Below are 16,224 nucleotides of genomic sequence, written 5' to 3' on the forward strand. Positions count from 1 at the left end.
ACTAGCAACCCGTGCAAACCTAACAAATGTCACAAACATGGGGGAGAAATCACTCTAATATTATCGCAACTGTCTCTTTATGTACCTGCGCTCACAGCCACGCCGGCGCCCAATAACCAGATCCTGGTAGAGTGCGCGAACCAGAAGAACACTGCGAAGCAAAGTCTCCGGCATAATGCCCAGTGCAAATCTTGCCGCATACCTAGCGAAGAACTATCTCACAGCTTCCACGTCCCGCTCTCCTTCCCAACCTGAATCGTCAGATTTCCAAGACTCGACTCGCCCAAAGAAAAAGCGCCGCAAGAATAAGGATGAATCCGTTGAAGGTGGACTGGTAATCGCAGACGATGACGAACCCCTGTCCCTTCGAGGCACCGCTTCACGAGGAAAGTTGGGCGAGGATGAAGAAGATGGAGATGTACCAATATTTGAAGCTGGCGTCAAGTCTGCAGAGTTCAGGAAAAAGAAAGGTGGAGGAAGCTGGAAGGTTGTCGCGACTGCAGCTTCGACGACTTCCTTGACGTCGGGAAATAGGGATGAGGACCAGGAAGCAGACAGGATCCTTGCTGAAGCTGCGGAAGAGTCTCGACTGCGCCGCCAGGAGATCGAGGATGAAGACGCTCCTACGATTGTTGAAGAGAAAGACGGCGGCCCTCGCATGCAGTCTGGCATTCGGGCCGGTCTCCAGACTGCTGCGGACACCGCCGCCCTAGTCGAGAAGGAAGAGCGTGAAAAGCAAAAGGAACTCGAATCACTCAATTCGAGGACCAAATCAAGGAAACACAAGGATCGATCAGTTAAGGAGGAGGAAACCATCTACCGTGACGCCACCGGCCGACGCATCGACATCAGCCTGAAGCGAGCAGAAGCTCGAGCGGCAGCGGAGGAGAAGGCGCGAGCCGAAAGGAAAGCAAAGGAGGATGCCATGGGTGATGTGCAGCGGCGGGAGCGGGAAGAACGTAGGAAAGAATTGGAGGAAGCGAAGTTCTTGAGTCTAGCCCGGGGCGTGGACGATGAAGCGATGAACGATGAGCTACGTGCTAAAATCAGGTGGGATGACCCTATGGCCGAATACATGGCACAACAACAAGCGGAAGAAGCCGCAACGGACCGCGCTGTATCAACGAAAAATTCTGGGAGGGTGGCAGTGAGGAAGAAGGTTTATACAGGTCCTCCAGCCGCCCCGAATCGGTATGGAATCCTCCCGGGCTGGCGGTGGGATGGGGTCGATCGAAGTAATGGTTTTGAAAAAGAATGGTTCCAGGCCCGTTCCAAGAGAGGGAGAGAAGAAGAGTTGCGGTATCAATGGCAGATGGATGAGTGATCTGATGGTGTTCCTGGGAAACAAGCACGGTGACAAGGACGGAAACTAAAGTAAGCTTGCCATAGGTTCGTCCTCACTGCCTACTCTTTCACGACTCCTTCGACCCAGAATCTAATCTGCAGCCACTTTTGGATCTGATCAGTACTGTGCATTGCCTTTCATTGCCTTTGATACCTCTACGAGACATTTGGCCGGTCTATGCTAGTATATCCGGAGGATCTGGCCAACCATCAATGCGACTAGCTCCAGGGCATGTTCTGGCTAACCATTTTCGGAAATACCATAGATACTAAACCGCTGTCGTCTATTCAAAACTTTTTCCTCCACAACTCCCTCTCCATTCTTTTCAAATGGAAGAAGCATCGAGTGGAAAAAGATATATAATACAGAAAGCACACCCATCCGTCCCGTGGCACTGAAAACCCTCCATGGACTCCTTCAGTAATGAAATTCTCCTAGGACATTGTGTGCCATTGATCCAGATCGTCGTTGCTGGTGGTTGATTGACGGTGGGATCCGCCACCGCTCCAGTCGACCTTTACCTGGTCATCCTCACTGTTCACCAGCCTTCCTCCGCTAAGCAGGCGGAATTTCAGATCGAAGCTTCCAGGAATGAGCCTGAGACGGAAATGGGCAAGCTCATAACGCTCCCCGAAATTCCACCAGTGCTTGTTTCGCACATGCCGGTCGACCAGTTGAAGATCGACAGTCACCGTGCAGAGTGTCCTCACATGGTCTTTCTCGGCCATGCTCTGTGGGAGGGCGTCTATAGGTCGTGTCGACACCACGAATTGCGCTTGCCATGGTTTTCGGTACTGTGCAGGACTCAACTTTGCCTTGAACATCTTCTCGAGGCCATTATCGGTGACTTTGTCACCCTTCGCTCGAGTCAGTCTACTCGATGTTGTTTTTCCAGCAAGAGAATAAGGAGCAACTCACCTTTCGGATCAGCCATTCAATCTGGTCTACTGCCCACCTCTGTCCGTCTCTTTTATCTCGGACGACTCTTTGGCCAAAGTGCCTTTGTTGACTGTATTTTTGATTGACAACGACGCCATAGCTGACAGGAGCGCAGCGCTGCTCAATTGGTGGACGACCTTTGCTTATTTCTTGGGCACGATAGCTGACGAGTCCTTGGACCACGGCAAGCTGCCTGTGAATATTCGTCAGTCTTCATTCGCAAGCGGCATGATGGTCAACTTACAAGTTTTCGGCGAGAAGCATGCGCAGGCCGCGTATATTTGGGATCTCGGCTCCTGCTCCGGACTCAAAATGTGTCTTAACCCTGCGCTGGATGTATTCAGATGCTGACAGGCCTCCAGACATGATCAAATATGAGACTTGCTCTCCGGGCCGGTTTCTCTTGAGTGCATGCAGCTGCTCTTCTATCAGTTCAAGCAGGCCGTCGACTTGCTCGTCAAAAAGGTGCTGGATGGTATCCTGATCGATCTCCATGTGAGAGTCTCTGATCCCGGCCTGCGGGTAGTCCAAGCCCGCGGGGAGCCCAACCACTGGCAAGAACAACTTTGGAGCCGTCATGCCTGGGCTTCCGAAACTGCACTTGAATCTCTCGAATCTGCCCAACATCATTCTCTCGGCTGTCTCTGGAGGGTGCAAAATCTCCGGAACCAGGGCCAGGCGACTGGCAAGATGCTGTTGTACCTTGATATCGATGAGTGCTGAGCCGACCTCTCGTCCTTTGCAATGAAATCAGCCAAGTAGCAGACACACAGCTTTGCAGCACTGACCTTCGACCTGAAGCAACTGCTCCAGTCTGAGTGTCTCTCCCATCTCAGACTTTACTTTCATGATGTTCACGTCCTTTTCAACTGTCAGCGGCATGACCACAGTGCGATCAAGTTACTTCCATACCGTCGTGCCTCCACCTGCATCGCACACCAAGATCACGTCGTCACGCTATGCGCGGTGTTTCAGCATCGAATTGAATCAGGCGGAAATGAAAACCAACCTTCAACATCTGCTTCGCAACACAAACGGCTGCTGCCTCAGCCTCAGTCAACGTCACCACCGAGGAATGGTACGGGCCATCGCGTCCAAAGCCAGCGAGCTTAAGAATCTCTAAAAGGTCTCGCACCATTCCAGCATGCTTCCAAGTTGTGGGGACGCTGAAGTTCCACTCGACTCGCATTGTCGCCCATTGTGCATATCGAGTTTGGAAATACCGGGCAATATGGTCATGCACACATCTCATATAGTCCAGATAATAACGCCGTGCGTCTTGGTGTGAGAGGAGTTTCCATTCTCCATATTCGGGGTCGAGATGGAGCTTGAAATACTCTTTGATGTCGACTGTCTTATCCGCGACGTCGGCGAAGAAGCCCCAAGACTTTATGTTCGCGGTCCCATGGTCATATGCCAGACGCGACGGCGCCTTGTTGAAAAGCTCGGATGCAATGGTAGTCCAGCTCTGAAAAGTTGAAGGATTTGTCCATGGTGCCGTACAGTATGCCACGCCTACATCAAGTCAATTGCTGTTCTACGTCGGGCCCATTGGAAATACCTGTCTGTGACATGCCAAAGTCAACTCCAATGACAAGCTCGGGTTGGGCGTTGCCGGCCATGATTGATTTTCTGGAGACCTCTTTTTTTCAAGCAAGTTCAAAGAAGTCTCGGGCGGCATAGGTTGGCCTCTTCAGGGAATCAGGCCTACGGCAGTCCAACTAGTCTCTCATTCCTCTTCGCTCAGCCTAAGAAGCTATCGCCACCCCAGCACGGAGGCTGTGTACGTCCACAGGCATCCTTAAAAGCAGCAAGTGAATGGGGGACCACCCTTCTCATGCACGTCGATGGGTCCAAAATGCAATGTCAGTGAGACAAGGTGGTGGTGGGCTTGTTCTGGATCAGGCTGGCGGCCATGGTTGCTTGGTGCATGGGGGCTGTGAACCCACCCACCTCGTATTCATGAATCCCAGCCTCACCGTGCTCGGTGCAAAGGAAGAAGGACCTTGACCAGGCAAAACAATTTCAAATGAATTAAACGGTTGAGCGTCCTCTTCTTGCACGATTCGTACCCGAACGCAGATATTGACCCAAAAAGTTGGCCGCCATGTCTGACAATCCCTCCCCCGATACTCAAGCGTCAAGTTCGGACAATGCCTCTAATGCAGCCTCATCGAGCACCACCACCAGCACTTCTCCAAGCGACTTTTCAGAACCCTCAGCAAGCAGTGCACCAGCAGCCTCTACGGAGACTGACACAGACAACATACCAGCTCTCTTTACGAGCACCTCCTCAAGTCTTACAGCAAGCATCCCATCAAGCACTCTCACAACTACGAATGCTTCACCGTCACCTTCGTCCGGGGCGACAGGCACTCCACAAACCCTACAGCCGACGGCTTCAAACCACCTTTCTGACGGAGCGATCGCTGGAGTGGCCATTGGTTGTGCCGCGCTTGGTGCTCTTCTCGCCCTGATACTCATGATTCTCCTACGTCGACGCCAGTCAAAGTCTCCGTCCAAGCATCACAAAACACATTCCCGTCTCGCCCACAAATCGCTGAGAAGTGACAAAGACCCAGACAAGTCTCTGGTCCGCTCGAACATTGCTCCCGTTGCCGCACAGCCCGACGTCAACGTCGACGCTTTCCTCCCGCAGCAAACCGACGATGCCACGGTCAAGCAGAGGGTTCTGCTTCTGTTTGACCAGATTGAACTCCACGTCGACAACTACTACAGCGAGCAGCCCGTGCAACTGACGGCTGACGAGCAGAATGAGCTCTCCAGGTTTGGAACCCCCGAGTTGCCCATGCCGCTGGGTGCTCTGCTGGAGACATCTCACCGCAAGGTCACCGTCATCAAGCACTGCCTCGCCTATCACGCCGTGCAGCTGGTCACCCCATCGCACTCCTCGGACTGCCTACTACCTTACGAGGTGTCTAACATGCTTCTCCTCGCCACGCCCAAGCCCAATGACCGCAGTACGTCTCCCTCCCCCCCCCTCCAAGTGTCCTGTACAACAGACAAAAAAAAAACTAACCAAGAGTATAGACTTCCACCTAGCCCTCTCTCGCTGGCGCATGCTCACCGCACACCTGCGCCCAGATATATTCGACGGGAAGGACGTACCCGAGTCTACCACCGCCGCAACGGCAGACCAGGACGCCCACCTATACACCCTCGCCCAGGCGTTCTCGGACCGCTTCGCCGCCTTCAGCCAGCCGCACAACGCGGAGCAAAAGGTCAAGCACCTGGCCGAAGTGCTGCGCACCGCGGTCCGCATGGCGCTCTGGCTGTACGCGCAGCCCGCGACGTTCCGGTTCGACTGGGGCCCGGGGCCCGCGCCTCCGCCGGACACCGCGGCGGCGCGGCGCGCGACGACGCCCACGGTCGTGACGGTGCCGTCGCTGGTCAAGACGCATGACGGTATGGGACGGGAGATCCAGCCCGCCCAGATCATTCAACTCCTCGTCAAGAGGCGCGTGTGAGGGTATTCTCGTCTCCTTTGAGATCTATTGAAATATGTCTTTTTCTTTAATTAGTTTTCTGACGTGAGGTAATATGACAAGTAACAGTGGCTGGTTCATTCACTTCGTTTCATTTCATGTCTGTGTCTTTTTTTTTAAAAAAAAAAAAAAATTTGCTTGTACTGTAGGAGGCAAAAAGCAAAACCCTCAACTACATACATACATTCATTCATTCAATCATATAACGAACGCCTCCGGCCCCCGACAAGACCGGAGAAACTCTCCAAACTATGAATTTTTAAATCAAGTCAATAATAATAAATGAATGGGCCCCTCCTTCTCGTTTTGGAAGTGGTCCTACTTCAGACCCGGTTTACTACCCTGGCCCTTCGCTCCCGGAGCATACTGGACTTCATGGCCTGGTGCTCCAGCCATGATCTCGGCTGGTACTCGCCCGCCCCCAGTGTGGATCCGGTTATTGACCCGGTCCCTGTCGCCGAACCCGGTGCTGACGCCGTCGCTCTCAAGGGCGCCATTGGTTCGTCCCCACAGGGGGCCTCGACCAGCGTGCTCGATTCACTGCGGACGGGACTCGGCCAGGGCTCGCTGATCGGACTCCTCTGGATTGGGACGTTGCGGAAGAACTGCGCGGGCACGTCGGCCGGCATCTCTGAGGGGAGTTCTCTCATTGTTGGAAGTGGTGACTGTGCGGGCGGTGGTGGTGATTGTGGTAATTGTGGTGATGGTAGTGGTATTGGTGGTGACGTGGGCGTCGTGGGTTCGAGGTTTGGTGTCCCCTGTGCGAGAGGCTGTTCCCGCAGAGCACGGGCGCGGAGGTTGTCTGTGCTGGGCTTCGGGGTCGACCTGCTCATGTGCTTCCACTGGAGCAGCTGGCTGGTGTTGTAGCTGGGCGGTCTGTCTCTCCTGCTACGGGCGGGATCACCCCCTGCCGTGCCGTACGACCGCAGAAGCCGCAGCGTCGAGATGTTCTGGGTGAGCGTAGTGTGGACGATGTTCAACCGCTTCAGTGCGGCCGTGACGCTCGAGTTGTCGCTCAACACCCACATGACGCGCGTCGAGAAGTGGATGCGACAGTCGGCGTCCTGGTCGACCCGTGCGGGCTCGAGGAGGAGGGCGACCTCCTCGGCCGCCCTCTTTGTCTCCTCCAACACGCGCTCATAGTCCCTGCGCTCTGACAGCGGCAGCAGATCTTGCTGGTGGCTCAGCAGCTCGCGGCAGGTCTTGATGTTGGTCCAGGCGTGCTGGGCGGTGATGAGGTATTCTCTCGTCTGTTGATCGACGGCCCTTAGGGCGTAGGTGACCTCGCAGATCTTGAAGACAAAGGTCAAGCCCGAACTGACGCCGGCCGTGATAGCCGACCACGGATTCGCGCTCATGGTTCTTTCTTTTTTTTTGGTCTCTTGTCTCTCTTTTTTTGGTGAAAGGTTCAAAGATTCAGGTCAAGAAGGAAATAGAACCCCTCGCTCCGAATGATAGTCTAGACTAGAGCGTGAGCGATTTTTACCAGTCTTGGACCATCCTATCGCTTCCGAACGAAAAGGGTCGAGTGATGAGGCTGAAAGGGGGGCACACTTTGTTCAGAAAAGAGGGGTTGTTATCTCGCCAATATTCTCGTTTCCGAGTTTCTGGGCAGCCAGAGCAGACTCGGCAGACACAGAGTCAGCCGACCACGAGGCAGAACCAGGCGCAGTTGTCTGTTGAGAAGCAGGGAGGGGGGTGGGTTCAGTCGGCTAGTTGGACAGGAAAAAAGGCACTCGAGTCGGGACAATCATCAGGTTACTCAACGTGCAGACACGAGGACGAGGTTTCTGCTGGACCAGTTAGTCCTGCAAGGCAAACAAGCCCAAAAAGCCCAAAAGCCCAAAAGCAGCTTGGGAAGGGGGCCAGGTCGGTCTGGGCAATTCCTGGTCATCGATATGCAGCCAATGATGATGAGGCTCAGCCTGATCGCGCATTGTAGAAGACGTTAAAAGCAGCATGGCACGCGTGGCAGCTGAGAAGTCGAGTTGCTCTAAATCGGCCCCCTGCAGGAGACTATTGGGCGCTATCTCGTATACCTTTCACAAATTCTGGCTGTGCATGATGCCATCAAAGCCACCAAAAGCCAGACTGGGAGGAGGGGGGGGTTGGGTGAGGGACTGTGGCGACAGCCGCAAGAGCACCATCAGGCTGCCGGTGGGAAGATGGTTTAATGCTTAAGAGGGGCCGAGGTCAGGGAAGAGACATTCTAGGAATAAGTCCCTTTTAATTTCTATCAATTCAAGGAGGGGGAAATTGGAAGGCAAAGAAAAGAGCTTCTCCCTCGCGAAGAGAATAAGCATCAAAGGACAAGATACTCACACAGCAAGTAACCACCCAGCCAAACCACGCACAAGCCATGTTCTTTGCTGTCGTTGCCCTTTTCTTCCATGTCCTGGGTTTGGTGTATGCCCTCGACTATCCTGGAGCCATCGAAACTGGTGTTGTCGGCCTCGATCCTCGTGGCTGGTCACCAGTGCCGACTCCTGCGCCATACTATAACGTCTATCGCCGCCGACTGCAGAAGAGAGACCTGACCGACACATGTGCCTTGGTCAATGATGCGCCGTTGACATGTTCCTCGGGTGAATACTGTGCATACAATGCCGACCTGGGCTACATGGGATGTTGCTCTGTCGACGCACAAGGCAACTTCGTCAGCGATTGCTACTACACGACCAGCTGTGTCGATGTGGCTCAAAGCTCATCCATCTGTGGTGTAACCAGTGGATGCCTGGGTCTACAAACCGGTGTCTGGTATGTTGTTTACCGGTCTCTTTCCTTTGAAAAAGCCTCGGTAGCATGGGAAGGTTGCTGATATCGACGACTTCTCTCTGTACAGTGGACGAAACACGCTTTATCCCGAATGCTTGACCATCGTCCTCTACTACGGCGCGGTCAACTCATACACGACCTACCGCTGCGGCCCATCCGCGGCCTTTGTGACGGCAAGTGCAGCGCCCTCGGAAACTGCGACAGCAGTAACGACGACGACGACGACGCCAACGACAACACCCAGTCCCCCGCCGACCACAACACCGCCTACCCCAGTTACCACCCCTCCCACCACCTCCTCAGCACCTTTCTCGTCGACGACGACTACTCCGACAGAGACGGATAAATCCAGTTCCAACCATACGGGCGCCATTGTGGGCGGCGCGGTCGGTGGCGTGGGAGGCCTCCTCATCATCGCCGGCATCATCGGCTTCATCATCTACCGGATCCGCGTGAAGAGACGCGAGGCAGAGTTTGCCGACGACACGCCCGAGATCCCTGGCACGGCTCACGTACCGAAATGAGATTATTTTCCCACCTCTCCCTTGTCTGGTCCACAGTACCTACAAACAACCCTTCCTTACCAACATTGTGTTATGAGGTCCAAGCTCAGCTCGAGGGATTTTCATCTAGTCCTAATCCTAGTGTCTAGTGTCCAAGTGCGGTGGCCATCTCTCTCTCTGCATCTCCATCTCTATTCCTCAAAATATAGGTCATATCCACCTTAACCTCAGAGGCTCAGCCTGGGACGCCGTTGGGGGGCCCACCCTGCACATACCGGGTTGGGCTAGCTGCTGGGACACCGCAGTGAAACGGCGACTTATGATGATGGGGGCGTGTGTATGGATTGTGCGGAGTCATGTCTGTCTGGTCTGTCTATCTGTCTGTGGGAACAAAGGATTCTATTGTGTCTTTTTCCAGCTTCGAGCTATATACTAGTTGGTAGGGCCTTTTGCCGTTTAGGTGGTAGTGATTATGACCACTAATCAAGATCTAATCAATGCTGCTCCTCGTCCTCCTCCTTGTCACAGATGGATCTCTGCGTTTCATTGTGGGCATACGGAGTACCAATTAGGTACTCGCTCCCCTTGCTACTGGGGCCGTGGGCCGTGGGCCCTAACCCCCGCGGCCGCAAATACTCGGAGAATAGATCTGTGGTGGAGCATTCCGGTGAGGCGATGCCCGCCTTGCCCGCACAAGATGATTATTATTCCCCTGGCGTGCCTGGCTAAAATGTATCTTTTATAGATCCGTCCATGCTGCAGTCTACTCTTACAAGTGGCTAGCATATGCCTGCGCCGCCCAGATGGATCTCGAAACTTGCACAAGGTGATACCTAGTGCGGGCGAATATAAATTTTGCCTAAATAACTCAATCGCGAATCAATGTCCACCAGTGAGTGAGCAAAGTTAGGCGGGTTAGGGCTTTCCTGCTTCTACACCTTTGCCTTGGAGGAGCTAAGCTCCCGCAAGATTTTGTCATTGTGCTCTCCCACCGCGGGGATCGGGTCCATCCTCGCATCCACATCGGCGCTCATCCCAGGTGGCAAGAAGGCTGGGATCGGGCCAACCTCAGTGTCCACCTGCCCGAAGCGTCGGCGCGCGGCGAGCTGCTCGTGCTCCCATACCCCTTGCATGTCGTTGACTTTTGCATTGGCGATGCCGGCCTTCTCGAGCCGTCTGACGACCTCGTCGGCGCCGCCGCCCCACGAGGCAAAGATGCCGCTGATGATGGCCTCGAGCTCGGCGCGATTGTCACTCCGCGAGGCCGTGTCTTTGAACTTGGGATTGGTGGTCAGGTCCTCGCGCTCGAGGACATCCGCTGCCAAGATCTTCCACTCTCGCTCGTTCTGCACGCCAAGCATGACCTGGGCACTCAGGCTGCCATCAGGGGAGATTCCGGTTGAGAATGGGCCATATGGATAGATACTCGCATGAGCAGCCCCAGCTCGCTTGGGGGCTGTTTGGCCTTCAAACGCGTAGTACAAGGGGAACCCCATCCACTCGACCAGCGACTCGAGCATGGACACGTCAATCACACATCCCTTCCCAGTCTTCTGTCTTTGAATGATCGCTCCCAGAATGCTGCTGTACGCATAGATGCCCGCGGCGATATCCGCTATCGAGCATCCCACCTTGGCCATCTCATCCTTGGTGCCTGTGATGCTCAACAAGCCCGCCTCCGCCTGAACGAGGAGGTCATACGCTTTCTTATGTGCGTAAGGACCGTTACCTCCGTACCCGCTGATCGATGCGTAGATCAACCTGTCGCCCCTCGCCTCCCCGGGAAACGCGGCGTTCATCATAGCTTTCATGTCTTCGTAACCCAGGCCCATCTTCTCGGCGTCGCCGGGCCTCAAGTTTTGAACAAAGACATCGGCCTTCTCACAGACCAGCTTCCGGAGCACTTCCATGTCTTGGGGTTTCTTGATATCCAAGGCGAGGGACTCCTTGTTGCGGTTCGTCCATACAAAGTGACTGCAGAGCTTCCCACGGATGCGCTTGTCGTGGTGCCGTACAAAGTCCCCAGTCCCCGGACGCTCGATCTTGATGACTCGAGCGCCGAGATCGGCGAGATGGCGAGTTGCAAGAGGCATAGAGATGACCTGTTCGAGAGCCACGATTGTTATATCGGAGAGAGGTCGACTGGAAGGTGCATTGAACTGGAACGCTTCGGAGCTGGGAACGTTGAGCGTGCTTTGATGGCGGTGAGGCAACACCACTACGCCTCTCTGCTTGGTCGAACTCGGTTGGACATCCCAGCGCGAGAAAGGTATCCGGTTGTTCCTTGTTGTCCCTGTCTTGAGCGAGGAGGAGTAGTTCCTGGTACAACAGCCATTCGTCCTCCACCATGCTTTTCTCAGGGAGCTGACCTGATAGACCAGCCTCGTAAAGTCACGCTGCACGGATCCCATCTTGATTGTCGTTCGTTCGTAGTGCTCCAAATATATCTGTGTGACTCCTCAGCAACTCGATGGGGTTTTTTTCCAACTTCTCAAGGCCTGATGGCTAGATTGTCACTGCTCACCACCAGAGGGACAATCAGTAACGTGGTTGGATCTGGGGAATCTGCAGTCCCTCCGGGCTCGGTCCTTGTTGACACTGGGAGCCTTTCCCCGCACGAGGCTGCCACGTCTGTGATAGCAACCGGTGATTCGCCGGTGCGGGGAAGCACCATCACGTGTCGGTCCACTCCCGAGGAGCTTCTTGCTTGATTTCCGATTTCGGCCACATATTCTCTTCAGCCTCGACGACTCGTATGTTGTGGTATTGTAAGGCTAGTGTTGAGGTGTGCTAGAAAAACAATGGGCAGCTCTGGTACAGAAAATGCCACTTCTGCTGGGACTACCCGCCCTGAAACAGAGCCATGCTTGAACAGCGTCCCAACAGCCCATCGAATGAACCTAGGGGCTGGCCGCTGCGGCACCTCTGGGGAGCTAGTTCTCTGCAAGCCTCAATCAGCGTCTAGAATCACTGGACCAGCACGAGTGCACGGTTACCAAGAAGACAGCAGAACGTCAAGTCCTATCTATCGATAATTTACAGGAACGCAACGTGGAAAGGGCTCGTGTCCTATCAGAAAGCACGTTCCTGGACCAAAGAAGCTTCCTGCATAATCAATGCCTTCCCACTAGATGGTCAAGGCTGGGGAACGGTTCCACCCCCACCACAACCGAGCCGAAGTTAAGCCTCGACCATGTCTGCGAGGCAGCCAAGTCGCCGACGCTGGCAGCAGTCTCGAATAATTTGATGCCAGATTGTTGGTATTACAGACTAACGCAGCAGCTGGAAGTTCTTTGATACCGGGGAAGGGTCTTGAGTGTGACTGAAGGAGCTAAGTACCTCCCTAGCTACCAACAAGCCAGGCTGTGGACAGCCGGCACCACCGGTTCTTTTGGAACTGATCCTTTCTCACGTTGTTACTCTGCTTGAGTTCTTGGGCCAGCCGACGATTGCTCGCCGAAACGTGCACCCACATTTTCAGCAGAAAGGTATCCATAACCATACCAACCAGTCCGTGCGCCAGACTGCTGCGGGCGAAGTCTCATGTTATCCACCGGCTCAGGATATCACTGCACCTTATGTCAGCGGAGCTTCTCTAGGAGAGAGCACTTACAGCGACATATGATCAAGCGTAGGGCTTTGCTCCAAGTTCCTGTGACGAGAAGGCTGATTGAATTCTGGGGAAGATACGGAGCTGCGATCATTCCGCTGTGATGTATGCTCGCAAACATTCAGCAGAAGGTAAGTGACCCACTACTTCTCCAAGTTTGGTTTCGAAGGATTCAAAATTGATTCTGTTGGTGCTAGTGACGCTCTGAAGAGGCATGCCTCTATCCACCGGTTTCCGGAAAAGGCGTCTTCCTCCTCAACAACCTCCAGCCAGGGAATTTCAACCCGGTCAAAGCGAGCTTCTGCTGCTTGCGACGCCTGCTCCCGATCAAAGACGAAATGTGATGGGAAGTTCCCTTGTGGTCAGTGTCTTGCGCGGGGAAGGCATTGTACGTTGGATAGACCACATGTCCTCAAGCGGCGATGTGTCCTCCCGGGCCACGAGCTTGCTCGTCAGAATCGTGGCACTAGCACCGACGCTCGTGAGGAGATCGAGGCGGCCGACGCCCGACCAGAAGATTTAGCCTGGCAAGATCGGGGAGTAAGTATTCCGCCATGATAGTCAAGTGCAGCCGCTGACTCCTCGTTTTCATCAGTCTACCAACGAAAACATGACATGTGCAGATGGCCAAGGTAAACTGATGCGCGATGAAGAGGGAGGCTCGTAACGTCTAACGGTGACATAGACAGTGTCGACACGAGCAGGCCGTCTGGCGACAATTCTTGCAGTCAAGTGCCCGTAGACGGGGACTCAGAACCCCCATCTCAACAGCAGTCAACAGAGCCACTGGTAAATCCTGCAGACACCCAACCCCTGAATTCATTTGGTCTGAGTGATGGACCTATCTGGAACGACTTTACTTCACTCGACTGTCACAATCCGTTCGAGTACGAGAACCTCACGCAACTTTTCTGGTTTCCCGAGACCTTTGTTCTCGAAGACCTGGCTCTAGGACAAGGGCCTGGCCAAGGTTCTGCCCATGGAGCACATGGGCCAAGCAGTGCGGACAGTACTGTGGATCCATATGCGGATTGGGTCCATTCTCATCCTTTGAAAAAGGGACCTACAGTTGAAGTGATCCGGATTTGTGACTTCTTGCACGATTCGAAGAGTTGGGCACAGATTAACACGCTCGAGGGCAGACCGGGCTTGAAACGAACGTTAGGCCCAGTGGTCGCGAACGGACTCCGTGACACTGTTTCTTCTCGGATACACGTCATGGTGTCCAAGGCACTTGATCAAGATCTTGTCAGAAAGATTCCGCATCTATTTCCGCCTCTCCAGACCGTCCAAGCAATACTGGCAGAATATCATCGGAATCTCGCCCTGCTCTACCCGATGGTACATCCGACTACCTTCTTCGAGTCCACCTGGGGCGAAGATGAAGCGTATTCCGACATTGGCCTCTTCTTTTCCACCCTGATGGTCCTTGGCTGCGTCACTATACCTGTGCCGGAGGCCCGATCGTTCGCAATCCAGCTAGCCTTCCTCATCCGCAACATGATCAACGAGACAATGACGAGGGATGAAAATCAAATTAACGATATTTGGACCATGAGTACCGCGCTACTGGTGACGGTGTTCAGCGCTTGGTGTGGCAACAAGAGACATGCGGAGCTTGCAGAGGCGTTTCGGGGCACCTTTTCAACGGTCGGTGAGCGCTTGAGCCGCTGCTTTGAATGAATATCTAACACAAATCCAGGCGTTTCTCCGCCGAGGCTATTTCAAGTCTGCTGCTCCCGTTGATGACGGGGCCATCTTCGCCAATTGGGGAGCCTGGATAAACAGAGAGCGAAAGACTCGGTATGTGAGATCTTCTCCCTTTCTCCTGCTATCACAAGGTGGTTTATTACCCCACACACTCGCTGACATGCCGCCTCTAGCATGGGATATGTCTGGTATGTTGTGGAACAAGAAATTGGCCTCTTCCACTGTTTATCCCCAACGATCCACTTCTCGGATATGCGCAGCCCCATTCCCTCGGCGGATGAACTCTTCTTCGCCGAGACGGAAGAAGAATGGAGTGCGTTGGTACGGAGCTACCGTCTACTCGAAGGTCCAGGAAATATGTCGAGACTACACCCGCCATCCCTTGCGGCGTTCTACGGCATGTTCCTTCGGCACGATTTTCTTGAGCGGCACTGCCACGTCACCCCATTGCAGTTGAGGCTTTTGCTGTGTGCGATCCAGACTCAAGTCACCCAGTTCGTCCAGAGCAATCGATTCGTCAGTACAGAACAGTCCTATGCAGACGACCCACATGTCGAAACCAGCAGTTTCGCATCCCTCCGGCAGGAAGAACTGCAAACCATGCTTGTGAAGTGGTACATTCTGAGACAAAGAGTCCTCGGGACTGACGGCGAGACTGAGATGACCCTTGCGTGCAAGCTGATTTACCATCTGGTGTGGCTGGAGTTGCTCATCTGTTTCAGTGACATCCAACTTCTTGCCGGCCGGGAGGGACCAGCGGGCGCCAAACCGTTGATATCACAGTTCCAACGATGGTTTCGGTCGCCATCCTCCCTCAAGGCGCTGGCACACGTAGGCCAAGTCCTGGAAATCTTGCAGTGTCCGAGGTATACGGTCCTGCGGCCGCTCTGGTGGCCTGTCGCGTTATTTCGCGTTTCCCTGATCATGTGGGCTTACAGCGTCGGATTCAAACTCCAACCGAGCCGCGCGCAGCAGGAATACGAGCTGGAGTTCGGGTCTGCCCCGCGAATACCACTAAACGATCCCGAGCAGGATACGGGACCCCACGGACGGGTCATACGGCAAGGGGAGGGTATCCCTTGTGTGCTTCACCCCACGGGGGCATTGATCCCCGTCACGGAATTCCACGACGCTTCCAAAGCGTGCCTGGATCTACTGGAAGAAGGGAGAGTCCAGAGTACCCCTATATGTGAGGATGTGTACCGCTTCTTGCAAGCCATCAGACAGTACGACTTTGTCGGCACGAAACCGTGATTAGGGCGATTTGCCTTCTGCCATGGCAGTGGTTCCTAAATCACAGATGAAGTTTTGGGATTCCTGTCTTCGTCATGAATAGAGATGGGACGGCGCAGACTCGACCTTCTTGGTCAGTCCGCCAGGAGAAGGGGAGATGCACACCGTGGCCTGGCTATACCATGACATTCTTGCTCGAGGAAGAGCACCCGCTCAATAAACACTACAAAGCACCTAGGATCTCGCCTGGTTTAGCCGGCTGGAGACTACATAGTAGTATTCTCTTGTCTTGATTGTCTTCCTCTTGGATGAGGAGTACCCCGTATAGCTTACAAAGTTTACAGAGTTTCTTTGGGCGCATTCCGACCTCTTGAAAAGAGTTTCAAGACATGTGTCGCATGGTTTGAAAGTGTAAATGAAGTATCCTTCCCGGGCCGAAGGTTGTGCTGGGGAGAATAAGGCGCCCGTTGCCCATCCAGCCATTTACCCTAGAGCAGATTCGGGCCGAGCGAGAAACCAAGTTCCATGGCTGCTTTCGCGAGCAGCTGTGCTTCGGCACTGCAACACCCTATTCAAGCCAGACACAGCTCTAAACAACTTCAC

General features: G+C 54.1%; 7 protein-coding genes across 7 annotated transcripts; 4 read left to right on the top strand and 3 right to left on the bottom strand.

Moving 5' to 3' along the window:
* Positions 1-175: 175 nt before the first annotated feature.
* Positions 176-1,324, top strand: AYO21_04082 (hypothetical protein; the record flags this gene model as incomplete). Its single annotated transcript, XM_022654055.1, has 1 exon — positions 176-1,324. One exon carries the CDS (start codon positions 176-178, stop codon positions 1,322-1,324), a length of 1,149 nt encoding a protein of 382 aa, XP_022513570.1.
* A 455-nt stretch (positions 1,325-1,779) lies between these two features.
* AYO21_04083 (hypothetical protein) lies at positions 1,780-3,906 on the bottom strand (the record flags this gene model as incomplete). Its single annotated transcript, XM_022654056.1, has 7 exons — positions 1,780-2,202; positions 2,264-2,477; positions 2,529-3,021; positions 3,073-3,145; positions 3,197-3,241; positions 3,294-3,799; positions 3,846-3,906. 7 exons carry the CDS (start codon positions 3,904-3,906, stop codon positions 1,780-1,782), a joined length of 1,815 nt encoding a protein of 604 aa, XP_022513571.1.
* A 485-nt stretch (positions 3,907-4,391) lies between these two features.
* AYO21_04084 (hypothetical protein) lies at positions 4,392-5,772 on the top strand (the record flags this gene model as incomplete). Its single annotated transcript, XM_022654057.1, has 2 exons — positions 4,392-5,265; positions 5,336-5,772. The coding sequence occupies 2 exons, from the start codon at positions 4,392-4,394 to the stop codon at positions 5,770-5,772; spliced, it is 1,311 nt and encodes a 436-aa protein (XP_022513572.1).
* Positions 5,773-6,113: 341 nt separating this feature from the next.
* AYO21_04085 (hypothetical protein) lies at positions 6,114-7,148 on the bottom strand (the record flags this gene model as incomplete). The annotated part of the gene is made up of 1 exon (XM_022654058.1): positions 6,114-7,148. One exon carries the CDS (start codon positions 7,146-7,148, stop codon positions 6,114-6,116), a length of 1,035 nt encoding a protein of 344 aa, XP_022513573.1.
* A 1,001-nt stretch (positions 7,149-8,149) lies between these two features.
* On the top strand, positions 8,150-9,089 carry AYO21_04086 (hypothetical protein; the record flags this gene model as incomplete). The annotated part of the gene is made up of 2 exons (XM_022654059.1): positions 8,150-8,547; positions 8,633-9,089. 2 exons carry the CDS (start codon positions 8,150-8,152, stop codon positions 9,087-9,089), a joined length of 855 nt encoding a protein of 284 aa, XP_022513574.1.
* Positions 9,090-10,000: 911 nt separating this feature from the next.
* On the bottom strand, positions 10,001-11,479 carry AYO21_04087 (hypothetical protein; the record flags this gene model as incomplete). Its single annotated transcript, XM_022654060.1, has 1 exon — positions 10,001-11,479. The coding sequence occupies one exon, from the start codon at positions 11,477-11,479 to the stop codon at positions 10,001-10,003; it is 1,479 nt and encodes a 492-aa protein (XP_022513575.1).
* A 1,302-nt stretch (positions 11,480-12,781) lies between these two features.
* On the top strand, positions 12,782-15,642 carry AYO21_04088 (hypothetical protein; the record flags this gene model as incomplete). The annotated part of the gene is made up of 7 exons (XM_022654061.1): positions 12,782-12,809; positions 12,889-13,018; positions 13,080-13,218; positions 13,274-13,310; positions 13,364-14,328; positions 14,381-14,481; positions 14,562-15,642. 7 exons carry the CDS (start codon positions 12,782-12,784, stop codon positions 15,640-15,642), a joined length of 2,481 nt encoding a protein of 826 aa, XP_022513576.1.
* Between the last annotated feature and the right edge of the window lie 582 nt (positions 15,643-16,224).

Source organism: Fonsecaea monophora (genome assembly GCF_001642475.1).
Source record: "Fonsecaea monophora strain CBS 269.37 chromosome Unknown Scaff22, whole genome shotgun sequence".
NCBI lineage: Eukaryota > Fungi > Ascomycota > Eurotiomycetes > Chaetothyriales > Herpotrichiellaceae > Fonsecaea > Fonsecaea monophora.